Genomic DNA, 27,607 nt, shown 5'->3' on the forward strand with positions numbered 1-27,607 from the left:
TCTTTTAATCATTCCCTCATTATACTAGTGTGCGTCCTTGCTTTCCTTCAGATCCTTTCTCAAATCTCCCCTTTGCCACAAGACAGCAGAAGTTGAGTCGAGCCCCACCTGCTGTGCTGAAAATGCTGTCCCATGGTAATTCTTCATGTCTGTATGCATCAGTTCTCTCCAGTGTTAGATGAGAAACTCTTTGGAGCAGAGCCCAAGCATCTGGTAGCTCAGGGTACTAATACATGTCTGGTGCTCCCAGATACTAAAATAATACAGGAAATTATTGGTAATGGTTAACTGCATGCTCACCACATGTCCTTCTTTGGACGAAGAGTAATGCAAAAATAGCATCCAATTCTGGTATATGTAAAGAAAAGTCATCAATTTGAAATATGGCTGGTTCTGAGTATTTCTGTATACTTCTACCCTTGGGTGTCCTCCTCATATTTTTATGATTTAACCATCCAATTCCTTTTTTGTTCTTCTTTTTTTCCCTGTAGTACATTTCCATACTTATTTTAGTTGCAGATCAAAACAATGATCTGTTTTCCTACATTATGCAAAATCTAAAACTTCTTTTGCTTTGGCTTTTTCAGCTCTTGAGAACTGTCATTTGTTGGGATGGGGAAAAATGTGTTGCCACCTACTCAAAAATGAAATGTGAAATTGGGTGAGTCAAGATTCTTTTAGGAAAATGGTTGAATCTTATACTGACTTAGACCTGATAACGAAGCTTATCTCTGCACACTTGAGAAGCTGTAGCAGGTCCAGTGACTACATTAACCATGCATTTGCATTGGTAAGGGTCTGTTCCATCGCTCCATGGAAACAAAGCCACCATGACTGACCAACACTTCTTGTGAGATGGATGTTACACACCTACCTTTTGAGTTGACGCCATGTGGGTGTGAGTGGAGGTGGTGAATGAGTGACCATGCAGAGCATATGCTATACCAGACTGTAGTCTCTTTGCCACTGTGAATCTGTATCTGGGCAGGGAGTAATGCATCTCTGAGCATACCATCATGGCTACAGTACAGTGTGTCTTATCCTCACTGAGAAGGTCTGTTGTTCCTCCTCAGCAGTCTCAATTAGTGTAATTTGAGTTGTTTGGTTTGTTAACCTAGTGGCGATAGCTGGGATTTGCAGTTCACAGAGCAAAAACTGAACAGAAAGGATTGATAAACCAAGAGGACTCAGATTAGACATAAGGAAAAAATTCTTCACTGCGAGGGTGCTGGGGCACTGGAACAGGTTGCCTAGAGAAGCTGTGGACGCCCCATCCCTGAAACTGTTCAAGGCAAGGTTGGACAGGGCTTTGAGCAGCCTCGTCTAGTGGAAGGTGTCTCTGCTCATGGTGTGGGGAGTAAAAACTACAGATGGTCCTTAAGGTCCCTTTCAGCCCAAACTGCGCTGTGATCCTATGATCCAGAACGTGGGGCTGGGCAACTCACAGGAATGCAGTTTTAATGCTCACTCATCCTTTCCCTGAAGACGCTATCATGTTCTTTTTGCTTCATGTATAAGCAGTATGTCTAGGAACATACTGAAGTAGGGTTCAAAGTGGAATTGTTTCACTTGCCTTTCATTTCAGGCTATTGACTTTCCTTCTGCTTTGTCCTTGCTGGAGTTAGCAAGCTGAACACTTATGCTTGGGATGGTATTTGCCAAAACCACCAGACAATATTCTTCCTTTCTGCAGATCCAGCTGTCTGGAGAGAGAGTCCTTTATGTATGTAAACAGCACATCAGGCACCAGAGTTTAACCTCTCATGTCCCACATGCCAAGCCATGATCTCATACGTGGAGTCAGGACTGCTCAATCGGAAACTGCTTTTGGTCTCGGTACTCTGTGTGCTGGTGCCTACTCCTGTCAGGAGCCACAGGTCAAATTCCTTTCCAGCTCTTGCTCTAAGGCAGGAAGCTTTGGTTGCCAAGTCAGTCTGTTCAGGTAGGAAAGAATGTTTGTTGGATGGGATTTACCTGGTAGTAAATTAGGATCCCAGAGTCAGCGGCCCTGCCAGCTTCACCAGAACTTATCCACTGCTGTCTCTTTAGCAAATGGTTTCTCTTACCCAGGCTCTCCATGACCCTGTTACTAGTTGGCATTTTGCTCGTTTTCCCTCTGGGAAGTATTAAGTAGGTAAGCCATGAACAAAGCTGGTCTGGGTTGTTGTTTTCAGGGATATTGTTGTTTCTTTCAGATTATAGATGGGAGCCTAACTTGAATAAGACTTTACAGCACACTGCTGATTCTTAAGTTGTCCCAGGACCTCAGAATGACCAACAGTCAATTAACGCTGACCTTTTGTGGTTTCAAAGCCTGGATCCAAATGCTGAGTTTGACTCTCTCTGTCTAAAACCTCTGACCACAGTTCCTATTTTTAGGCACAGACTGAAGACTGTGATCTGGAATTCATTATCTGCACCTCCCTTCAGCTTGCCCCAACTCCCTTCCCAATTAATGGAGATGGTGCTGTGTTAGTGTAGCTTGCTAGTCCCGTCCATTGCTATGATGGTGCATCAGGGCCATGGCCTGAGATACTTGAGCTGCATTCACATTGTGCTGAAGCATCCTGACACCAGTGGGCCTCGTTGACTTTGAAGCAGTTTCCAAGCCCTGATCGGAGAATTTTCTCTCTTTGTGATGACTGATCCTTCCTCTTCCACTTGTGTTTTTGTTTTCTTTGGGAACATGTGATGTGGTTGATTTTGCATGGGTCAGGGTAGGCATTCCTGCCACTCTTCACTTGGCTGTTCCAGTGCCCAAACCACCCTTGTTTTCCCATGTCAGCCAGGCCACCTGATGATGTCCACCAGCCCAACTCTCAGCAGAAAACCCAGTGGCTTTAGCTTTCCTGACAAAGCACTAATTTGATTATTAGAACTTTGGATTGAAGTAGAGGCTCTGGGAGTGGAGCACATATCACAGTGTTAGTCCACTGAGACATGTTAGCAGCAGGGGTGTGTTTCCTTTGGGTCTCATATTTAGGTTAGAGATGCTTTCTTCTGGGGGCCAAACAGTCATTCTCAGACACTGTAGTCAGTCTTACTATCAATCCCATGAAGACTGCATGTCTAAAGGAAATGACAGAAATAGATGCGTTTGTTTCCAAAACAAAACCCTTTGGTCCAGAGAAAAGATACCTGCCTCTTGGGAGAGACAAGAGGGCTCCCATCTCTCCTATTTGTCTGAGCTCAAGGTCTCTCATCCTTTGTCTTCTACTTGTTTCCCATCCCTTATCATTTACTAGAAAAACATTCCAGCCAGTGCGCAGTGCTAGGCCACCAAAAAAGATGAAGAAGAGATGGATGCACTACTGCTTCTCTATTTATAGGAAGAGAGACAAACCAAAATTGATATGGGAAAATTCAAATCTTTAAATACTCTGGGAGAGATGGATGGAAAAAAAGGGCTGCTTTCATTGTTCACAGGGCTCAGGAGACTTTCTCATGAGCAGCTTGGTGTATAACTCATTGAACAACTCACTTGTATGACTGAGGGGACACTATCCCCTCTCGTTTCTAGAATGTCTCATCTAATTCTTAAGGTCAGCAGACATTAGCAGAAGTCACCCCTCTCAGCAGCTGTACCTCCTTGTTTTAGCATGCGCTTGTTGTGCTCTTGGTACTTTCTATGCTTGTCTTCTGATCTGCTTTTTTCTCCCTTAGTTTTGACTGTTCTCATGCAGCCATCATTTTGTCAGCCCTCAAACATTTTCAGATATTCCTTATGTCCTCTGTTTCCTCCATCTTTGACAAAGGAATTGCTGTAGTATTTGCTTGCAGATAAATGGTTGCTCTGGATTACAGATCTGAATTTCTGTTGTGCTGTAGCCCCTGCTCTCACCTGAGGGGTTGGCTAAGACCCATTGCAAGGAGACAAGGAACTGTTTTAAGGTTTGGGTTTTGAAAGGGTGTTTCATAGCATGGCATTAAAACAGGAGGTGTGAGGGTAGAGGGCGATGCTGCTTTGAAGTTCAGTGAGAAAGTGAAGGCACAAAGCTGTGAAGGTCCTGAAGATCTCACCAATCCAGAGATGCAGAGTGAACAAGAGCTTCCTTTTTCTTATTGTATGCTACTAAATTGATATCTGCACATCAGGAGCAGTGTCAACTTTCTGCCGTGAGCTCTTTCTTGCTGCTCCTTTCACACATACAGTCTTCCCAGCTTCGTCTGCAGCATTCCACTTGGATCACCTCAGCAAACAGCAATTTCATGATAGCCCAAAGACCAGTCCAGCTTGCTGATAATTACATTTACCCAGACAGTAAATATGATGAAACACTTGAGTGCTAGAAGCATCACGCTGTGCCAGGTGGGCCTTGTCTCACCCTCAGTCCTCCCACCTGTCCACTGCCAGGTGTCTGTCACCTCCCTCTTGGGTCTGCAGGACTCTTGTCCCCGAGTTTCTGTGACTGTCTCTAGGGTTATCTTTAAGAAACAGACAAATTACTGGGTAACCTAATGTACTGGGGCAGGAATGGTGGCTTGAGCACTGATTCATTGCTACCACAGTGGAAAAATAGCATGAATCTCATTTGCCGTTCCCATAGTTTCTTCCTTTCTTTCTCTTCTCCCTTCCCTATATTTTGCTCCTGTTGATAAGCTTCTAAATACTGCCTTTAAAAGAAAACCACTGCCGCCAACCACTGATTCCAGCTTCAGTTCTTCTTTGGCAATACAGCAGTGTGGGATTTGGCATTTGGGATCTGCTCCAGAGTTGCACCCACTCTCTCTTTCTGCCCAGAGCCCTAGGGCACTCTGCCCCATGCTATACCCACCATGAGCAGTCCCAGGCTAGAGGACTCCTGTGCAAAGGGAATACATGGCTCTGGCAACAAGACCAGTCCTGTTTGGTTTGGTGTTTGAATCAGCAGCTTGGCACAGTAGGGTAGCTGAGTGTATACGTGCTCTATAGCTGTCTGGGAACATTGCTCCGAGCAGGTGTCCCTTAATGTCAGCTGGATCGTCAGTCTGTAGGCAATGCAACAAGTTTTTCAGAAACCTTTATTTAACAGAAAATTTTCTGAACAGCAGATAGAGACTTCCAGCCCCCTTCTCACTAATGTCACCAGTAAGAAGGTCTTTATTTTGCAAAGACCTGTAACAGTTTGATTTCAGGCTTTTAAGTCTTGGTATTTTATGTGGTAAGGAAGATTGCTTATTGTTTGGATAAAAGACTTCCAGGAAATAACAAGGTCTGGTGATTTTTTTCTTTTTAATCTTACGCCTCAGGACTATTTCTGCTATTGCAGTGAAAGGTATCTTGGAAACAGTAAGTCTGTTGTCAGTGACAGTTTGTGCAAAGCTCTGCATTCCCACTGGGCATTTTTAGCTGTCCACAAATTGGAAAAGTTTGAAGATTATTGTTGCAGTCAGTTTGGCAAATTGTTTCCTTTGAGTTGTTGCACTGCGTAAATATTCTGCTGTCCTGCCAAGAGCTGTTGTTCTGCCAGACGTGTCATCATCTATGTGAATAATAGATCTCAGCTCCTGATCACTTGTGGTCATGAAAGAACTGGGTGTTCTGTGAGGCTGAATGGGATTGGGGCTCTTGGACCCAGAATCTAGAGCAAGATCTAGTCCTGCTCTAGATCAGTGTAATACTCCTGTACTGAGCAGCTGAAACTTGTTAAGAGTTGCTAATTTTCAGCCAGCTGGAAGGTTGTGATGTTGTCAAATGGGACAGAAATCTGTAAAGCTTTTCTAAGAAGTCTTTGAGACTTCACTGCTCCAATAATGCAATTGAACTTATTTGTCCTCCATCCTGTTTGTGTTTCTGGATACTTTCATGCAGCAAATGTTCAGTGAAGGAGAAAAGACTGATAGATTCCGAGAGCTTTTTGATTAGAAGAATTGCCATGTAAGTAAGCAGGTGAGATGTTGCTAGCCTTTGAAGATTGAGAGGAGACAAATTTTGTTACTGAGTAAACAGTATGTCTTAAATTCCAGAGAGCTGTCTGCCTCTTTTGCTGTACGCCCACACATACATGTGGGTCTCTATTAAAGCTCTATGAACAGTGCCTTCTGTGTGTGGTTCCCCACTCAGACCACTTTCTGAATGTTACTCTTGGTTGCTTTGTCTGATTGATTCCACTGTGCTACTGAGAGTTGTGTTACTGGGATAGAGGGCTGGAATGCTGTTATTTCAGTAGTTTTACTGTGTTTTAGAGAAACCTTTGAGTTACTGTCCAGGGATTTGTTTTGTGTGTTGATGATAATTTCTGTGGAATAGCTATGCAAGTGCCTGGCCTCTGAAAATTTTCTTCACAACTTTTCTTTTTCATCAAATCCAGGACTCTGTACTCATCAGTTAAGACATTCAAGCAGAGCTTTTTGGTTAAGACACCTGTGACAGTTCTAAGGACTGTGGTTTAGATACTGTGCAAGAGTCATGGTTTAGAACACTGCTTGAACAAATGTGATGAGATGCGATTGAAGGGCTGTTTGTTTAATAAGAAAAATGAGAGGGAGTGTACTCTGCAACCATTTTACTAATTCTCTGAGGGCAAGGAAACACTATTAAAATGTCCTTTAAAACAAACTTTTGCTACATTTTCTGCTTGTTTAGTTTCCCTCAGCTTAAACACTTAAACAGGTAAGACAATTTTACTTTTCTACATTCTAATCTAATGCAAAAATGTGATGTGTGAAACAACAAATCCTGGAGGAGAAATTAGGAATTAAAATTAAAACCCTTTAGATTTCATAGAATCATAGAATTGTTAAGGTTGGAAGAGACCATTACGATCATCATGTAATCCAACCCCAGCCTATCCCCACCATGCAAACCAAACCACATCCCTCAGTGCCACGTTTCCATGGTTCTTGAACACCCCCAGGGATGGTGACTTCACTACCTCCCTGGGCAGCCTGTTTCAGTGCATCACCAGTCTTTCTGAGAAGAAATTTTTCTCAATATCCAACCTGATATCATTTATGTGAATAGGACTTAGAGCGTTTATGACCTTCATGTGACTACCAAAGTACTTTTCTTTATATCAGAAGGGGCGTTGTGCTATGAAATATTCTCTCAAGGGTAGTAGTGGCAGTAGTCACTTGAAATGTTTCCTTCAAAGCAGCTTTGTGTGCTAAGGACCTTAGTAAAACCATCTTTTGTTGACTGGGAAGTGAGCTGTATGGCCCCAGAAGACTCCTGTGCCTCTGACTTATGGCTCCTTTCAGGGGTTTGCTGGAATGGAAGAACAAAAAAGATGAGGAATAAATGTCTCTCCAGCAAGCCTCTTGGACTCATGTCCTACTTTGTTTATTTTTTTGAGTATTTCTTGTGTCAGAGGAATACTCTAGGGAATTCACCATTCAGTGTTTCATACTGAAATTGTCATAAATCCAAGGAGGGTTTGCTGCTTTGTCTGCTTCATGGCAAAGCTCACTGGATCTCTAAGTCATTTTTTTATTTGTGTGTAACTTCTAAGTCCATGAACTAATATTAGTTATACAGTGAGGAGACATCTATATATAACCACATCATTTTGTGTGTTTCCATATATACTCATGTTTCTATATATAAGCAAAATGCTTTCCTAGGAATATTTCAAAATATTTGTCACATTTTGTCGTGTATTTTATGGTGGGAAAGTGTAATCGGAAAAAATGCATTTAGTTCTTGTGGGACAGTAAGGTAAAATAGCTACTTGTGTGAACTGAGTCTTTTTTTAGACACAGGCAATACAGAAATATCCAAGTGCTAGCCCCGCTGTCAACTCAGAAAGCATTTCCTTTTTGCCAGCACCTGCAGGCCTGTTTGTCTAACCCTTGTGCGGCTGCGAGGCAGCAGGGAAGGGAGCCCAGCAGCACTAGGGCTCCTTACTTTGTCCTGAAGAAATCGTAACCTTTTTCTTGTAGGTGGAAGTGATAGGGATGCTTTGAAGTTCAAAGGGGGCCTTTCCCCCTGCTGCTGTAGGAAGGATTTCTTTGAGGGATCTCCCATTTGTTTGGGGTTTTATATGTTGGTTTTGTTTAGATTAAGATTGAATCTTTCTGAAAACAAAACTCCTAACGTCTCAGTTGTTGTTATTTTTTTTTCTGTTCTGGTCTTCCGTGACTCTAGAAATCATGAAATTAAAGATGCAGGAAGAGCCCAGGAGTTCTGCAGGCCTAAGGACAGGGTGCAGGAGGTGCGGATCATAAAATGGGTGGGTTGGAATGGGCATTGAAGATCACCTACTTCCAACTCTCCTACCATGGGCAGGGTTGCCATCTGCTAGATCAAACACCAGAGGTTGCCCAGGGCCCCATGCAACATGGCCTTGAACACCTCTAGGGATTGGGGCATCCCCAGCCTCTCTGGCCAGCCTGTGCCTCACCGTTCTCTCAGTGAAAAATTTCCCCCTGACATTTAATCTAAATCTTCCCTCCTTTAGTTTAAAACCATTCCCCCTTGCCCCGTCACTGTCTACCTGTGCAAAAAGTTGAATTCCCTCCTTTTTATAATCTCCCTTCAAATACGAGCTGGTATTGCAGAAGGAAAGTGAGGGCTTTGCAGTGGGGACAGGAAATGTTAGACCCATCCATCTAAAAATAAAAGACAGGTAGAAATTTGGCTCTGACTCTCTAGTTTTTCCATCTCTCAGGCCCCAATCCTTGGATCATCTTCTGTGATTCACATCTGTTTTGATATTGTTAATATGCTGGATAAATACTGTTGTTTATTCTTGTAGATTTAAGGGCAAGTCCTTGGAGTATAGTAGACTGGTTTTCTGATTGAGGTTTATGTTGATGTTTTTTATGGGCATACCCACAATGTTTGGATTTACAAGCAGTCATGGAAGGTAGCAGCAAAGTGCGCGTATGTGCGTTGCGTGACCTAATTGCCTGTGTCTTTCCTAGCAGAAGCTTGAGCTGTTTTACTTTAGTGTTTACTGGGATGTAGAAGAATTCAGCCTAATCCTAGCTAAAACCAAACAAGTCTGAAGTAGAAGTCACGACAACAGGACGCCATCACTCTGAGGTCCTTTCTGTGGCCAAAGAATTTTGGTGATGCACGGTTGTTGGTATCATACCCTATCGAGCACTGATAGTGTGGGTGCAGATTTGTGACCAAAGCTGAGTGGGAAGCTTGAGTTCCAATGTCCCCTCTGCCCAAGGAAGCAGGAGAACTGTGAACCACAGGTCTGTTGACTAATCTGACCTATACCAGTGACTTCAACCTGGTAACAGATGGTTTCCCTATTCAGTGCAATTGTTCTTTAATTGTGAAAGGAGCTGGGTACATTCTGAGTTCCTGGGCTTCGCTTGGTCTAGAGTGAAATGGTCAAAATAAATGAAATCCCAGAAGTGATAATAAGAGTTGCTTGCCTAGGTCATGTGGGACCAAGTATGTCCAGCTTCATTTTGGATGGGGATAAAAGGATGATACAGACAGGCAGAACGAGGGGTTAGTTGCACTACCTCCTCCCCAAGATAATCAGGCAGATCAGGAAAGAAATACATCCTGGCAGGCTAAAATATCAACCTGTCACAAGAGAAAAAGAGGAGGTTATCACATCTCTTCACTTTGTGGTCCATATTAGGCAAAGAGGAACTTGGATAATACAGCAATGGAGGTGTGAGCTGCGTGTCATCCCTGCTCATCAGGGATGTTGAGCTACCCTGATTTACATGCCATCTTTGAAAGCATTTTGGCCTGAATTTTAAAATAAAACAATGAGCAGCCTTTACACTAATACTTTTTATTGATGTCTTGCTTCCTCAAATGTTGTCTGTCATTAGACTAAGAAAACTGTGATGAAAATTGTCATAAATACTGTAGCAAAATATTTCAGTAAAATCTGGACACAGGTTCAGTTGGAATATATAGGAGTTGCTGTCTCTCAATATTCTTTTTTTATTGCTCTTTAAAGCTACTGGTGATTATTAATTATAGACTGTGGTCGCTGTTCCAAACTGACTTTCTTCACTGTTTGGATAGACCCTGTGAAACCTTAATTTTCTGAAATAGAAGAACTCTTCATCACAGCAAAAACAGTGACAAATTCACAGCTTCCTGCTTTGGACTCCTCTCCTCTTTGTTTGATCTCCAGTGCCTTGTTTCTCAGTGGGAAAGGCTTTGCTTTCTTATCTGGCAGATTTCCTTCCTCCTTCAAGAGCCCTGGGCAAACTCATCCTACCAGAGAGATGCTCAGGGTGGCCGACAGAAATGCTAAATACTTCATTGTTCCCACACTCAGACTTCAAAAATTTGCTTTATGTAGTCAGTAATTTAAAATGTTTGTGGTATAATGGCTAAAAACTGAGTACCCCTTAAGTCCCTAAAAAGTTTCTAAAATCTGACTCAGTAATACTATTTTTGAAAGAATTAACATTGCTATGTCTGAATGGAATGATGGTGATGTATTACTAGTTCATTTGAAAACCCTGCACTTAGGAACAAAGCCAGTTATTCTACGTTTGTTCTTCAATAGTATTAATAATGTTATTATTAATGTGACAGTATTGTCACTCTTTCAAACAAGGCAGTTTACTGTAATATTATCTTTCCCTGGATATAGTGATTCAGAAGTTAAACTACAAATCCTGGTTCATTTGGCTGCTTTGCATAATAGGGTTTTTAAGTAATGTATCATTAAGATAGAATCTATTAAAATCCTTAGCAAAATGCAAAGTCAGTTTTCCCTCCCTCTCTACGCTGAAATAGCTCTGAAATAGTAGGTGGTCTTATTCTGTCTCTTTGCTGTTGTGTCAGGCAGCTTTAGCATCTCTTCAGAGGGGTTTAAATGATTTCCTTTTCTCATGTCCATAACTCTCAATCTCTGCATGTTGTTAATAAAGAGGCATGAGTACGAGAGTCAGCAGTGCTCTGCTCAGTGCTGGTAGTGGAAATGGCACCAAATGAAGGTGCACTTGGTGAGTTCAGGACATTGGAAACATTCAGTCCAGTTGAAGCTCTCTGAGGCATTGAGTCTGTCTTGACAGCTGACTGCGCTTAGATGCACCATACCTGTAGTCTTTAAAATAAAAACCCAGCCTCTTTTCAACCAGAAAACATCCCCCCATCTCACAGCATGAGACCCCTTTTTGTGCAGCCCTTCCTGCGTCGTTACATCTCGTGGTACCTGAGCCCAGGCCTGACCTGCATAAACACCTGTGTGAAAAGAAGGCTATGTTCCTGGTGCTTTCAAGTTGCTGGGGCACCCTTCATCTGAAGTCTTTCTTTCATGGTGGCTGTCACAGCATGGTATGTGGAATTGGGGCATCCTGCATTACATTTTGGAGAAATAAATGTGCAGTGTCAGAGAGCAAGAGCTCACGTGGCCCTGATTCTGCTCCCATGCGAAGTCGAGCTCACTGCTGCTGGTTGTGTTTGCAGGCATGTTTATGCCGCTGCTTTGCTCCCTGTGAAAGCAAAGGCGCGTAAGTGCTTCTAAGGTTGTATAAATCCCAGTGTAGAGGATGCTCTTACCAATTTAGAGAGCTAATAGGGTAGCTTTTTGTTAAGCTTCCCCTGGCTGATGCAGTGATAGAAATCAGAAAGCCTTGTGCTGAGCTCAAAAGTCTGACAGTGCCATTGACCAGTGGGAGTTTGAGCTGCTGGAATTGCAAGCTGTGTGTGGTATAAATGGCCAAAAGTAAAACAGGTCATTAAAATAGAATATTCATGATCTAAGATGTTGGTAATGCAATAACCCATTTTAATTTATGTCCTAAATAGTGAGCTAAAAGTAAACCACAGGAGCTGATGATGGTAATCAAATAAATCCAGCCCCCGGTTCCTATCTCAACCATAGTCCCAAGATGCTGCTCGTCCTTTTTAGCTCACACGCTTTGCTCTCAGCACTGCTTGGATCCTTATGTAAGCATGCTGGCCTCAACTAACCTCCTCCTAATGTCCAAGCGTGTTTCTGTTACTCCTTCTAGTACTTTACCTTTGCAGGATTTAAAATCCCATGGTCTAGATGCCAAAATCCCAAATTAAACTCCATTCCAGGAATCGAGAGAGGCAGGACTAGAGGGAAGATTAGGAGCTAGGATTTTTGGCTGTGATGATATACATCGGGCTGTCGTGTTTTGAATACCTGAACATGGAAGCCATTCGAGTTCATTGCTCTTCATGGCTGACTTCTGGTCATAAGCATAGAATCATAGAATCATTAAGGTTGCAAAAGACATCTAAAATCATGTAGTCCAACTGCTAACCCATCACCACTGTGCCCACTCAACCATCTCCTAACATACGTGTTTTTGTTTGCTGAATTAGCTATAGGTGAGCAGAAATGGCCAGCTGGACAGGTGAGAGTGATGGAGGGCACTAACATTCTTACCATGAATGATGGCATGGCTCAGCAGTTGTCCCCTCAGGGCAGGGGAGACCTGAGAAGATAGGGTGGTTGCAGGTGTAGCAGCGACACAGAGCTACAGAAGGAGACATTACACAGTCTGTAGCATTGTTGGTCGTTGCTGGGGAGTCTTAGCCTGAAGTACACATCTCCCAGAGGAGACCTGCCCAGATTCAGCAGCAGGCCAGCACCTGGGCCCCACAGCTGCCAGGGTCTAGGACGGGTCCTCTCCACCTGAGCTCTCAGGACGTGCAGCTTTGAATTTAGCAAACCCAAGGTTTTGTGCTCCCTCTACTGGCTGCATTTCTGCTGCCTTGTGCCCGCTGTTCATCCCTCAGGAATGCTGGAATCGGTGGGGACAATTTCAAACAAAGAGGGAAGGAATGAAATTTGCATGGGTCCTTTACAGGGTCCTTGGCCACACTGTGAAGGTTCCGGTCAGTAGAGATGCATTTCCTATGCTTCTTTCCAAAAGGTCATTGTTTGCCTTAGGAAGTGGAGGCAGAGCAGCGTAAGTCACACTTCAGAATCTTTTCACGCTGGTGTGGAAGACATGAACCATGACCAAGTATAACTTGAATATTCTGTTTGCTTGCCTTAAGTTTTATCTGTTATTTTCCTCAATGTTAGCCCAAATAGCGATAGATCTCCCTCCAGAATCAGTGTTTTCTCAGTGTTGCTACCTCTTTTTTCAATTTCTATTTGCTGCATGCTCTCTAATACTTCCTTGTGTCATGTTTTAAACATTCAGCTTTTTTCTCATCTCAAACCACCAGTGTCCTCATACCACGACTTCTGGTTTGATACGCATAGAAGAGGGTGTCAAAGGAGAGGTTGTTTCGAGTTTCCTCTTTCAAACCTTATGTTTTCAATCTCTTCCTCTCCCACTAAAGACCTCGCGGTATTTCTCTAGGACATCACCTTCCAGTTTGGGAGACAGCTTCTGTTTGTCCATGTACTGGACTGCAATCAGATGTTCTGGCCAACGCTGAGAGCAGCTAGTGGTGTGTGTTCACTGTACCCTGGTTTTACCATTCTCAGCTGTATTCAGCCCAAATTCCTCCAAGATAAGCCTGCATGACCAGGAAGCATTGGCACACTGTCCATGCCAAGGGGACCAGTACTATTATACAGGGACTTTGAAACCATTCCTCTTTACTCTTTCATTTCAGTTTTGTTACATGTGTAACACCTGTTAATAGGTTGCCATAAATGTCCTCACTTCTCTGGATTTTCCCCTAATTCTTCACTTTGATAGCAGAGCTCTGAGTTTAAATGACTTTTTTCCTTACTCTTCAGTTATGTCTGGTTTCCTGCTGACTACTTCTACTCACAGACCTGCTCATGGACTTCTCAGCTTCTGATCTGAGTTTGCCCAGGGCAGTCTGATTGCACTTAGGCTGCCCCAGGTAGCAGCTTTCTCTAGCTATGCTTTTACTGTAAAAAGAAAAAGACAACCTGCAAAATATGTTAAGTTTGGCAGCATGCTTCTCATGAAGGTCTGACCAGAACAAACTGAAGGGTAGGCAGTAGCAGCGGAGTCGGAGTGCATAGAAGGGGTGATAGGCTGCTGGAGATGGAAAATGTTAGCTCATCTGTTCTCTTCCATCTGCCCTGGGGCAGCAGAGAGCTACTGAGCCCTTTCTAGGAGCTTTGTCCAGTTTTCGAAGTTGCAAGTAACTGAGCTTCTGCCATTTCCCTTGAGAAAGTATTCCTTATGAATACAACTCACTGTCAGGAAGTCATTCTGAATCTCTATGTAATTTTTCCTTTTTTTGGTGTCCTCCCACTAAAATGGGTGTTCAGTGTTTTAACACACAAAAAAATCTATTTAAAGTGCGACTTTTTTTTTTTTTTTTTTTTTTAATTTTCCTGTCAAGGCTGCTGTGATTTCTAGTTAATGTTTGTGCGAGGCTGTAAGCTCTCCAGTTTAAAGGCAAAGACTCACTGTATTCCCTGTGGTAGCACTAATACTTTCACTCATTCCTTCAGGGTCTGGATGAGCTTTGTGTGGCTGCATTAAGTGAGTGTTATTGGATTCCCTTTCCAAATGTATATTAAGTGTGTGTGTGGTGTTGCTGAAAAGAGCTGGATACAAAAAGCCAGTTCTGAATCTAGATTATGTTTGTGCAGGAGTTTTGGTTTTCTCTGGATTCTGTGAATGGTGTTGTTTGAACCTGAAGACAGTGTGCAGCAGTAGGTAACAGAGAACACGGGAGGAAAGTAGCAGCCCCATTCCCCTGCTGAAAATAATTGATGTGCAAAAGCAAACAGCATGAATGCAAATTTCACTAATCGAAAAGAGGTGTAATGCCCTTGAACTGTGCTGCAGAAAAGAGATTTAGGAAAACACATGTTACGTGGCTATAATTGCTTGCAAGCCAAAGCTGTTCTAAAGGGAGTTGTTTTAATGGTTAAATTATACAACACGTTTTAAAATTGATTGTTTTGCATAATGCGTTGTGGAACCTGTGAATCTCACTGACAGACCCAGTTGTTTACCTTCAATGAAATCAACCAAAACAACACAGTCATGTAAGAATAAACGGGCAGATTTTTCAGAAGCACGGGTTGTCAGTTAGAAAATTCAAGGACAGCTTAACACCTCCTGGGATTTTTCTCCATGTACTTGTAGATATGTTAAACAGGTTGTAGCTTAATGTTCTAGGGCTCTTGCAAACAGCAAATGGACTCTAATTACTGGTTTTTTAACAAAAGTGGACTAGTCTTATTCTAGTTCTACCACAAAAGGACTTTCAGGAACCTTCTGTTGTATAAATGTCTACCATAGGTAGGGAGATCATTTTTCAATTTAATGCTCTGGCAGCAGTATTAAATATCAGCAGCACAGTCAGGCTAGCAGCATCATTTTGCTATTACTTTTGCTTGTATACGTGGCCATATTTTATCACTAAAGGTCAGTAAAACATACTTGCTGTTTTTATGTGACTTCCTTATGTATGGAAAATTTTGCATTTTCTTAGGTTCCTAAGCAGAAATTCAGCAATTAAAAGTCAGAAATGGAGCTTGATTTGAGATTTCATTCAGCGTCTCTTAGGATCACAGGTTAATTTAGAAAGGGTCATTGTGAAATGAATTTAGAAAGGATCATTGTCGTCTTTTTCAACCCTGGCCATTCTATGATTCTGTGACGGGTCTTCTGGACATCATCTCATGCAATCCTCTGTTCAGAGCAGGCTATTTCTGAAATTGGATCAGTTTGCTGAGTTTGAATACCTCCGAAGATGGAGATTTTGCAACTAGGCCTCCGTTCCAGCGTTTGACCATCCTCATAGGGAACAATGAGAGTTTCTCTTTTTGCATTGTGTACCACTGGTACCTAGCTTTGTCTTTTCTGTAGTCTACTAGGAAGTATATGAAGACTTTTAATATCCTCTCCTTTTATCCTGAACCAACAAAGATCTCCACGCCTTTCCTTGCACGTTGTGTGCTCCAGCCCCTCACCTTATGCTATATCCACCCAAATTGTTTCGGTTCACCAGTATCATTCCCGTAGTGAGAAAGCCAAGCTGGACACGGTAACCCAGGTTTGGTCTCAGAAATGCCAAAAAGAAGGAAGTAATCCCTTCCTTTGACCTGCTAGCCATTATTACTAATGCAGTTGCTGTGCAGCTTGTGTTGATATGAGGATACACTGCTGGCTTGTGCAGCTCATCTGTCAGCACCACCGTGTCTCCTTCTGCAGACCCATCCACTTGGGCTCCACTGCCACTCCTTGGGTCTGATTTTGTCCCTTATTCACGACTTTGCGTTTCTTGGACTTCGTAGGTTTCCTGTCAGCCTGTGTGTCCATGGGGAAGTGGTTCGTGGGAATGGGATTGGTAAAGCTCTCTTTGTGTTTCAAAGCTCTTCACGTAGACAAGGACCTCTGTCCAGTCTGAAGCAGATATTGGTCATGATGGGACATTTGCATCTCTAGTTTGGGCTGCTTGACAATATTCTTAAAGCCTTTGCTCTAAACCTAGAAATGCCTCAGCATCAAAGGATCTTTTTTTTTCTCTCCTTTTTTTCCCCCATTTCTTTCAAGGAATGGTCAAGGCATTGACCAAGAGAATCAGTATTTCTAGCATTTCTTCCCACGCTGTTATGTGCAGTCAGTCACATGGACTCACTTGAGCTCATTCAAGGTTCACTGACCCATGCGGATTCCACTAAGCATCTTCATGCTCCTTGATTAGCTTAATAAATTAATCTGAAGCAGTGGTTCAGAGCAAAATCCAAGCTGAGCAGCAAGATTTTTGAGCAGTGGGGTGAGAATGCATTTGCTTTTAACAAAACTCCTTGGTAAAGTAACAGAGAATAGCACTTGTCCCAGTTTACATCCAGCGCTGTGCACACGTGTAAGCTCTGCAGGCTCTTGCTGATGTTATCAGCCACTGCTGTAGATGGGGAAGCTGAGGCAGAAAGCAAACACTGCCTCTTTGCCCTCTTTCTGTTTAATATGTGTTCTGTTATTAAAGGCCTGTAAATAAGTATAGACAATCCAGATTTCCTTACCTGGATGTGCTCTTTGCTCAGCTCCTTGTTGGATATGTACCACATGTACTTTACAGTGGAAAATGCTGATGAAACTTCTCTTTCTTAATTGAATAATAAGGCATGGCAAATACCAGTAGCCTAGTAAAGTCTTTGAATGAAGCCATAGCCGATTTCTGTTTATAATACTCGGAGGAGTCATTATTTTACTTACAGACCACTTTTAAAGTTGGGCACATGCTGTTTTGTGCTTCTTTTTACGATGTATTAAGGACCTTGCACTCCTTTGGCTTCTGCTTTCACCTTTCCTGCCTTGATTGCTTCCATGCTTGCTGGGTGTTTGGCAGTCTCCTTTACAACAACCAGAAGTCAAGCTGACACTGAGAAGGCAGCCAGTCTGGGATCGTGTCTTTACATCTCTGTAACCAATGCTTGTACCACTGTCTGATGATTTCTGGCAAATCTCTGGATCAAAATTAACATACAGAGAAGCAAGAAATATAATTTTCAGATCTGATCTTTTCCTTGAGTGACTGCAGGAGCACTGAAGGAAAGAGTAATTTGAGAACAAATTAGATCAGTTTAAATTCACCTGGCCCCAGCAATGTGATGAATTCATGATAGCTGTGAACATGAAAACTTGAAAGTCGAGAGGGAAAGAAGATGAGCATCAACCTGCATTTAGATAAATCGTGTGTTTGACAGATAAGTGCTCTGCAGCATGTAATTTGAATGATGAGGATCTGGCTGACGATTGATGCTGCCCGGGAAAAATTTCATTGAAACTATGACAAGTTTCAACTGTCTTGGTACTTCGGGTGATAAATAAAAACGTAGGCATAGATTATGGCCTATCCAGAAAACTGTTTCCTGCCTTGTTTTTCATTTCAGTTCCTTCTCCAGTCCCATTCCGTTAAACCTCCCATTGCTTCTAGACGTGCCCAAGACTCTACTTTTAGTTCTCTTCAAAAAGTAAACTTATGTAAACTTTACCGTAGTAAGTACAGAAGTGGAGGGAAAGGCTATATATAATTTGGTGATTTTCATTAAGGCTGAGCACTGCATTAATAGCACAATTGTGTTGCTTGAAGAAGGTTTATTTTATTTTACCCACTCAAATGGATTTGAGCAGTCTTATTGCTAACTGATGGAGGAGAATGGTGATACTGGGAACCAGTATCTGAATGGGCAGATGTGAATGAGCTGCTCTAGTATGCAATAGACATAAGTCTTGAAGGAGTTGTGTCTTGGCTTGAAAGCAAATATACTAATATCTGAGCCAGCACTGGGAAATCAGCTACAGTCTTTTGTTTTGTTTATGTGGCATTTAGGTGCTGCAGTTCTTGAGCATCAGAAGTTTGAACAGAAATAATTGTGTTGTGAATGCCTCCTCCCTGGAAGCATTCAAGGCCAGGTTGGATGGGGCTTTGATCAACCTGCTCTAGAGGGAGGTATCCCTGCCTGTAGCATGGAGGTTGGAACTAGATGATTTTAGAGGTCCCTTCCATCCCAAACCATTCTATGATTCTATTCTATAGCTGAAGTAATATATTACAGCAGAAGAGGAATGGTAATAACATGTAGATCTTCCAACTTTTTATGACTTTTTTTTTTTTTTTTTTTTTTTTAACCCTGTTCATTGAGCAGTAAAAAGAGCTGGAAGTCTTACAAGGAATACAAAGAAATAAAATCTGGCACAGTGAAAGACTTTCAGTACAATATGAATGTACTTAAAATCACAAGTCATCTTTCTGTTAATTCACTGTAGAATAAGGTCTCTTCAAGATAAGACTCAGCAGTGCTGTGGAGCTGGTATTTAAAGTATGTCCATCTGCATCTAAACGAGTAGCTCCAAGACAATCAGATTATGCAGTAGTTACTTTGGTGAGAATATCGCCTAAGTGGAATGGAAACTTCATTTTGAGTCTAATATTAGACCCTGCTTTGGAAAATTCCTTTTAAATGATCACAAGCTGGGAATAGCAAAAGAATTTAACTTTCGACAGACAGCATTCACCAAGAATTTGTTTTTAACTGCTTATGTTGGGTCCCTGGGAAAGCAGATGTGAAAAACTTACCAAAGTGAATTGACTTGACCTGATGCAATGTTTATATCAGTAGTTGATAAGTTTTCCTCCCTCGTCTAATTTGCTCAGGATATTTTCATTCTTTAGGCATGAGTAAGGCTGGGTTGGAATAGTTTGAATGCTTGTTAGTCTAACAATCTGAATCTTAAAACATGCAGACATTGTTGCCTATAAAGGGGTCTAAGCAGAGGTTGAACTATTTTGGTTATCTTCCATGGATGGAGATAAGCATCATTTTTGAGACTAGCAAAGAAGAACATAGACTGTTGCTTACCTCCCAGCAGCTCACAAGGCACAGTGAGACCTGTATTTGTGCTCAAAATGCTACTGGTGTTTGGAGAACCCTCTGAATGCACAGATCAGCATGCCTTTTTGTGCACCTTTACAAAGAGTGACTCTCAGTGGCAGCTAGGGGAGCTGGAAGGGTGCAGGAGCACATTCAAAGGGTTGTGGTACTTCTGTTATTCCTGTGGCAGAAAGATCCTTAGGATTTATCAAATACGCTGTGAGTGATGCACAGCTTAGGAGTATTTAGAGGCTAGTATAGTATATCTCATCTTAACGTTTCTCTTTGTTAATCAGACACTGTTGCTTTGAATATTTTGATTAATTAATTCATAAATAAGCCCTCTTCTGCATGGAGCACATCTAAATAAATTGTATTTGAAGGAAGGGAGGTGGAAGAGAACTTGTGGATTCAGCTGAGCTCCTCTCCCCAGCTCTGCCCCATCCGTGTCCTTCTGTGGTTTGGCCATTGTGGAGCTATTGTAGGAGCTCCCTACAAAAGAGGGTTCCAGCTTGACCTGAACAGGGTGAGGGGAAAGGGCTTAAAACTGGAAGAGGGTAGTTATAGATTAGGCGTCAGGAAGAAATTCTTTACTGTGAGGGTGGTTAGACGCTGAAACAGGTTGCCCAGAGAGGTTCTGAATGCCACACTTTGGGAGCGTTCAAGGCCGGGCTGGATGGGGGCTTTGAGCAACCTGGTCCTATGAGCGGTGTCCCTGCCTACAACGGGGGGTTGGAAACTACATCTTAAAGGTCCCTTCCAACCCAAACCGTTTTACGATCCTATGCCCTTCCTCAGTCAGTGGGGACATGAGAAGAGAAACAACCATCTAAAGAATAATATAGGGTGACAGTGTCTCTGGGAAAAGAAATTAGAAGAGACTCCTGATATTTTGACTATTCCTTCTTGTGCTGGATGGATCTATGTGGTCCAGGACTGTGTTTGTCACAGGGACATCAGATTATGATTTGGTGAATCTCAAAAATTTTGAATCTTAGTGAGGTGTGACACCAACTTTTCTGTCTTTCTATTTATACCTGTCTATCTGTAATTTTGCTGTAATTTCTGATCTTTTAGGAATTTTGAAATGTCTAAACTACTGATCTGTCTCCTTGCAGGCAAGTCTCACCTGGCTATAGTACAAAGAGTAAACAATGAAGGAGAAGGGGACCCTTTTTATGAAGTCCTGGGAATTGTCACTTTAGAAGATGTGATTGAAGAGATCATCAAGTCAGAAATTCTGGATGAAACAGATCTATACAGTGAGTAGAAACATTTGCACTTTTTTTTTTTAATGGACAAGAGAGAAGACACCATCCAGCAGCAGCTGTGTCTTACAGCTAACTTGCTGATGGTCAGATGATCTGCAGATCCCTCAGATGGTCAAAATGGTTTTTATTTTCACAGCAAGGGCACCTCACCCCTTTAAGCTGTATGAATTCAGAAACAGGACAGCTTTATTTATTTGACTCTTCCATCTAGAAGATCTAGATGTGCAGCATCCCAGCCTCTCCTGTTAGCTGTTCTCCACCATGGTTGCCTAGTTTAAACCTCTTTATTCCAGTGCTTGTGACCTCCCACGTTTTCTCCTAACTTCTCTCCCCCTCAAGGGCCTGTAGTCTGTGTCCCCACTGTACGTTAAAAAGAAGGCAGGCAGGTGGATATCTGTGCCTCAGGGAAGAGGAATGGAGTCTCTTCAGAGTCCATCTCTGTCACTCATTCAGAGAGAGCCTGACAATGGAAAGGCGTCTTCAGGGCTACAAATCAACAAGTCCTAAATAACTCCTCTTGTAATCAGTCAGTACAGCTCCTTCCTTCCTTAGTGTTGGTGTACATTATGGCAGATGATGGTACAGGTTGAGCATTACTTGAGCCTTGAGAGATCTGGACTTCTTTCCCAGTTTAGATTTTCTCTGGTTTTTGGCCAGTTGCCAAAATATCTGTTTCCATCTGCACAATCTAGCCTGTGCATATTGGACTTCCTCTCTGTCATTCTTCATCTGTCTTATCTGTACTTTGATCGCTTGCTGGCAGATGCTATTTTTTACTGTGTATTCATGGGTAGCACAAGGATGTCTCTAGACTCTATTGTAATAGAAATAATAGAAATAGTCATTTTATATGTAGTTAATGCTCTTCAGCTGCCCTTTACTTTTTTTTTTTTTTCCTTTTCTCATGAAAAGGATCTGGATGTTTCTATGGCATCTTTTTCAGGCATTTTCCTATCTTCCCTCCAGCCCAAAAGCCAAATCAGCACTTTGCACTGTGAGATAGACAGACTTTACTTTTCCTAATAGATTTCTGTTGCCTGAACTACTTTCCATAGCTGGTCGGTATTTTACCAGTATTTATGTGCCCAAAGATTCCTGTAAATCATAGCTGTGTTTTACATTGTATTGAACAGTCTATTTACTACGGAAATCACAGAACTCCAGTTAGTACTGATCTTTTTCATACCTTCACAAATGAATTGCTGGGCTAATCAGTTACAACATAATGCTTTTACAAGATGAATTCAAACTTTATTTAATAATACAAAATACTGTTGTTTTTTTTTCTTGTTTGTTAAGAGAAACTGTATAGATCATGTTGTGTTGTTTTTCAAGGGGAAAAAAAAGAAGTTTAGACCATTAATAGCATGTTAGAGGGCAGGGAAATCAATATTCAATTTTACTATATGAAGACTTCCTAGATTAACAAGATAGAGGTGGTAAATGTGAATTCATTTGAAACCATCCTTCCTGGGAAGGTTTTGTATAGAAAATTCCTGATTTCAGAATAGGAGGGAAACTTAATCTCTCAGGCTTCCTGGAGGATGCAGGAAAATTTGAGGGGTAGCTCCTACCGTGTACCATTGAGATCACCTTCTGGTTTCATTGTCATAGAGTCATTGAATGACTTATTGCAGGAGACCTTAAAGATCATCTCGTTCCAACCTCTCTGCTGTGGGCAAGGTTGCCAGCTACTAGATCAGGCACTAAATCAGGTTGCCCAGAGCCCCGTCCAACCTGCCCTTGAACACCTCCATGGATGGGGCACCCACAGCATCTCTGGACAACCTGTTCAAGTACCTCACCACACTGAGTAAAGAATTTCTTCCTATCATCTAACCTAATTTCCCTCTCTTCTAATTTAAATCAATTTCCCCTTGTCTTATCACTATCAGACCGTGTAAAAAGTCAGTTCCCCTCCCACTACACAAGTCCAGCACCCTCACCATTTTTGGAGAGGTGCTCCTGCTCTGTGGTCATCTTCATGGCCCTCCTCTGGACCCGTTCCAACAGCTCTACCTTCTTCCTGTACTGTGTCCTGTATTGGACACAGTACCCCAGCTGGGGTCTCACAGAGACAGAGTAGAGGAGGACAGACACCTCTCTCTCTGTGCTGCCTACCCCTCTGTTGATGCAGCCCAGGATACAGTTGGCCTTCTGGGTTGCAAGTGCACACTGCTGGCTCTCGTCCAGCTTTTCATCCACCAGGACCCCTGAGTCCTTCTCTGCAGGACTCCTCTCAGGGTGTTCCTTTCTCTCTTTCTTAAAAGTCGGTGTGATGTTACCCATTTTCCATTCACAAGGGACTTTGACAGGTACAACTTTTCAGATATGATGGAGAGTGGTTTGGCAACCACATCAACCAGTTCCTTCAGGGCCTTGGGATACCTGTAGTCCGGTCCCATTGGCTTGTACACATTCAGGCTCATGAGGTGGTCTGGGACTTATTCTGCTCATACTGGGAGGGATTTCACTCTCCTGAACCCCACCTGGAGGTTCAGGGATGTGAGAGATATGGGCAGCTAGACTGTGAATTATTTGCCAGTGAATACTGAGGCAAATAATTTTAGTGTGTTGGTAGGCTGTAACAAATTCTAATTGGTGTAGTGTTGGAAACATGCTTTTGGCTTTCTGAAAGAAGCTTATTGCCCATGTTATATTAAGACAGCTTGATTTTTTGCTGTGTGTCAGTGCCAATAACCCCCTGTAGTATTCATGCACTCCGCTACTGTTCATTATTAGACCAAGCCAGCTTCTCAGAACTTGAAGCCTTTGAACTGATATTGCTCTGTCCTATGTGTTTACTTATGAGTAGACCTTATGATGAATTTTGGCAGTTGTTATGCCTTTGTTCTGAAGTTTTAAACACGTTTTTTTGTGCTTTGATGGAAATTAGAAATTTGATGCAATGACTTTGGGTTCTGGAGCTGTGCCTTTCTGCTGCTTCCATGAAAATGTGTTTTGACTGTGCTAGGATAGAAGTAATTGCAACTTTGTGGTTCTTGTTGAAAGCTGCTGTCACTGCTGAAGCTCTGCAGCTGAATTTCTCACAGGTTGTGCTTCCAGTGGATGCATGGTATTACTTCATATTGCTCCAGTCTGCTACACCTTTAAGTTTGCAGAAATGGTGGGAGCAAGAGAAAGTGTGAAATATCTTTGATCTATCAACATCTGTTTGGATTGAGTGCTTCTGAGTGTGCAGCCATACTGGGAATGCTGATGGGGTGGAGAGAAGAGGTTTCTGTTGTGATGCAGATAGGCTCTGAAGATGTCTCAGCCAGTGTCACAGTGAATAGCTGTGTGTTTGCCTCTTAGTATTGGAAGGTTGGAGTATTTGATGCACCACAGGAATGTGTGCTGCGCTCCTGTGGCCCTGGCCCTGGTGGGAGAGCATTTTTCAGCTTTCTCAAAAGGCTAAGAGGTCTCAGTGCAGAGTGCAGCATCTACTGAGAGGCATGGAGTTCACCACTGTGACCCATGTTTGACTGGTGTCATGTCTTATTTAACTCTTTCTAACAGGAGATGAGTTTGATCATCCCCTTAGTGTGACGGGAATGTTGCTGTTTTGCATTCATACAGATCAGAAAGGGTTGGCCCCACGTAAAATCAAGGACTCTTCTACAAATGATCAGCACTTCATAGGATTATAGAGTCATTTGAGTTGGAAGGGACATTTAAAGATAATCTTGTCCAACTCCCTTGCAGTGAACAGGGCCATCTACAGCTCAATCAGGTTGCTCAGAGCCTGAGGGGAAGACCACCATCTTACCTTAATATTCCTATTTTCAAAGAGCTGTCAAAACAGGTATGTTAACCTGTTAATCTATATGTGGTTGTAAACTCTGTACCACTTCTCTGTGTAAACCACAGAGCTACAGGGCAAAGAATTGTTTGCCCTAGTAAATATTTCCACTGAGATCCAGTGAAACTGTAACAACATGCTTTGCACAATGGTGATTTGCCTGGCTAGATCTGCAGATATTGGTAGTGTGTACATCAGTGTGCAATGCCAGGTGAACGGAGCTTTCTGCAGCTGGAATCTGATCTTTAGGCATACCCAGGCTGTTACAAGCCCTAGACAGTGGTGCTTTTACGTTGTTGGCCCCTAGGATTGTGGACTTGCTAATATTCTGTAACATAGCACTGTAGGCTGTAGGAGCAGCATCCTTACAGGAAGCTACTGCATATGAGTAAAAGAAGATAGTTGGCACACATACTTGCTGAACACTTTTCTGTTCATAGAATCACAGAATCACTAAGGTTGGAAAAGACCTACAAGATCATCCAACCCTACCATCCACCAATCACCAGTAGTACTCACTAAACCGTATCTGTCAACATAGCATCCAACCATCTCCCTCAACACGTCTGCTGTTGTTATTAACACTGAGCTGGATGTCTCCTGCCTGCCTAGAAATGAACACACTGTATGCACAATATGCAGAACTGCTCTGCAATTAGATGCTTGCAAGCAGATACTTTTCTTCACTGAGATAACAAAGTCTGTGGGTTCTGGGATCCGAACCTGCAGCACAGGTCATGATTATTTCTAGTTTTCAAGTTGTATCAGCAAGCAGGGCTTTGCATGTGTACCACAGAGGGGTCTGTCTGCAGAGTTGCTCTGGATGGCTGTCCCTGCTGGCTCCATCCAGCACAGTTCATGTTGGACCCCATTCTAACAGAAATCGCTTCCTTCCTTTCTTTTCCCACCCTCCCTTCCCCAGCTGATAACAAGACGAAAAAGAAAGTAGCTCATCGAGACAGGAAGCAGGACTTCTCTGCCTTCAAGCAGACAGACAGCGAGATGAAGGTTAAAATATCACCGCAGCTCCTCCTGGCAATGCACCGCTTCCTGGCAACAGGCAAGTGTGGATTATCTTTTTTCACAATCGTGCCAGAGCCTCGGAGGCAGTTGGTCAGCAAAGGCCGGTGAGGTGGGTGGGACAGTGCAGGCGGGAAGGGAGGCTGGATTGTGGGGTGACAAATAATGCCACTGTTGTGTTTTTCTTTTTAAATTCTCTCCTCTCCTGTGTTCAGTGTCGGCATGAACCCTCTGAGACATTTACCAGGGGTGGACCAGTAACTTTAAATTGGTCTGAAAGGTAAGGATGAATGCCAAGTGCCGCACTGCATGTGTAGAGTCCGTCAGATTAACGACTAGCAAGCGCACCCCATTAGGAAGAGCTCAGGGAACAAACCGCAGAGGACTCGATACCACTGGCCAGCTGACTGTAATTGCACTCTGGCACTTCATCCAGAAAAAGATGCTGGACTTTTTGCAGGACGGCATAAGCCTGTTCCATGAGACTTGTGACTTGAAGTGAAAAACTCTCAACACACTTAATGCAGGCTGTGCAGGTGGTTGAACTGTACATTTAAAAATGGATTTCTTGCTGGCTTGTGTGACCTCCATTGATGGCTTCAGGTTTCAGAGGACAGTTGTCTCCGTCTCAGATCACCTTGATGTTTTAGCCCTTGTGTGGGCCGTCTGGCAGAGAGGCCAGGGGCTTGAATGCTGACATTGCCTTTCATCATAAAGTTGGTCCCTTCACCTCAGGGATGAGACCTGTTAACAGGAGAGCTTGTGGAAAGCAGACCTTCCTATTGCTCATGTTGTCTCTCTTTGGCGTGTAAAGACTTCTCATATGCAGGCCATTCAGACGTGCATCTTTCACTTCTATATTCAACATATATTTGTGGATTGAAAGTGATAAAGTTCTGTCTCCGGTTGGCCAGCTCAAGCTGGAAATTAATACTTCCCCTCCTCTAAGATACAGTAACTGCCTGCCTAGATGCTCTCAGTCCACCTTCGTGCTTTGTTTTGCCTCTGCGACTTAAACGTGTGTGATCGGTTATCGCATCTCAGCTGAGGGGCCGTAATCCCTTAAAAGGCTTGGATTTCTGCAGCTCGTGTGCATGTGAGCATCTCCTTGGTGAGAGGAAACGTTTCTACAGGAAGATGTGGATTTAACAGCAAGCAAAGCATTGTTCACATAGTTGTACAAGACTCAGTGGAGTTCCCTAAGCACCTGCTCAACAGACATAGTCTTATAGTGCTGCGTCTCTGCTTGTTTCATGGATAAGAGCATTGTGTAGCTTCAAACTAGCAGTGCTTCGAAGTGGCACTGCTAAATGAGATGGAAAGCTACAATTTTGGTTTATCTGCTCTAATCTGAGAATAGTATCTCTAGCAGGTGAGAGGTGCTGGGTCATTAACGGTCCTATTCTGAAATCAGGCATAAAGAATGCTTATCAATTTGCATGTGTAAATCTTGATGTCCCTCGCCTAACTCTCACACAAGGATGAGCTTTTTCACTTCTTGCAGCTGTTGTTGGCAATACCGATGATTGAAGAGCAAGCGGGTAGGGAACGTGTTCTGTTGTGTCAGGTATTAATCCCACATGGTTTGAACTGACTTGCACTGTGCATCACTTTGAGTAACTCTTCCCGTGTGAACCATGGCAGCTCAAATTGTGTCTTTGAATTATGTCGAGCATCTATCTAGACTAACTTTCAAGGCCCCAGACAGTGATTTTTTTTAAACTTCTTTTTTTTTTTTTAAGTGCAATAAATACAGTACTTCAGTACCTTCAGAGGAAGGAAAAATTACATCCAAAGGTTCTGTGTGCCCCAACTGTAAAGCTCTTCCATTTACAACTCTCCAGTGAACCCATTCAACTGTGACTGCACTCTCATATGGGCAAGGCTGCCTTCCTGTGTCATTTTTCTTTCAGATGAAGACATGGCTTTTGGTGGTTGTTTGCTTGTTTGTTTGTTTTTTAAATACTTCAGTGATGAAAGTTGGGGTGTTCTTGTTCTTTTCCCCTTATAAATTTAACATTTTCAAAAGACAGGAAGCGTGCAATTCCATAATGGATCTCTCTGCATCTGTGTGTCATTTATAGGCAAATGCTTATTAATGAGTACTGCTAACTTCTTGCCAGGCGTATGAAGTGTAATGCCTAGTTGTATCTTGTGTTATAGAAGTAGAAGCCTTTGGTCCATCCCAGATGTCCGAGAAGATCCTTCTCAGGCTGCTAAAACATCCCAACGTCATCCAGGAGCTGAAATATGACGAGAAGAACAAAAAAGCCCCAGAACACTACCTCTACCAGCGAAACAAGCCTGTCGACTACTTTGTTCTCATTTTACAGGTCAGACATGTGATTATGTAC

At 42.7% G+C, this 27,607-nt stretch overlaps 1 protein-coding gene across 4 annotated transcripts in view; it reads left to right on the plus strand.

Moving 5' to 3' along the window:
- Nucleotides 1–27,607, plus strand: part of CNNM2 (cyclin and CBS domain divalent metal cation transport mediator 2) — a 106,897-nt gene that overhangs the window by 62,636 nt on the left and 16,654 nt on the right. For 3 of the 4 annotated variants that reach the window (XM_085229172.1, XM_010714647.4, XM_085229169.1), the window contains exons 2-4: nucleotides 20,279–20,422; nucleotides 25,156–25,293; nucleotides 27,417–27,586. In XM_085229172.1, coding sequence (XP_085085298.1) covers nucleotides 20,279–20,422; nucleotides 25,156–25,293; nucleotides 27,417–27,586 — 452 coding nt within the window. The remainder of the gene's footprint in view (nucleotides 1–20,278; nucleotides 20,423–25,155; nucleotides 25,294–27,416; nucleotides 27,587–27,607) is intronic. The other variant, XM_085229170.1, reaches the window with a different exon arrangement.

The sequence above is a fragment of the Meleagris gallopavo genome, chromosome 8 (genome assembly GCF_905368555.1).
Source record: "Meleagris gallopavo chromosome 8, MGAL_WU_HG_1.1, whole genome shotgun sequence".
NCBI lineage: Eukaryota > Metazoa > Chordata > Aves > Galliformes > Phasianidae > Meleagris > Meleagris gallopavo.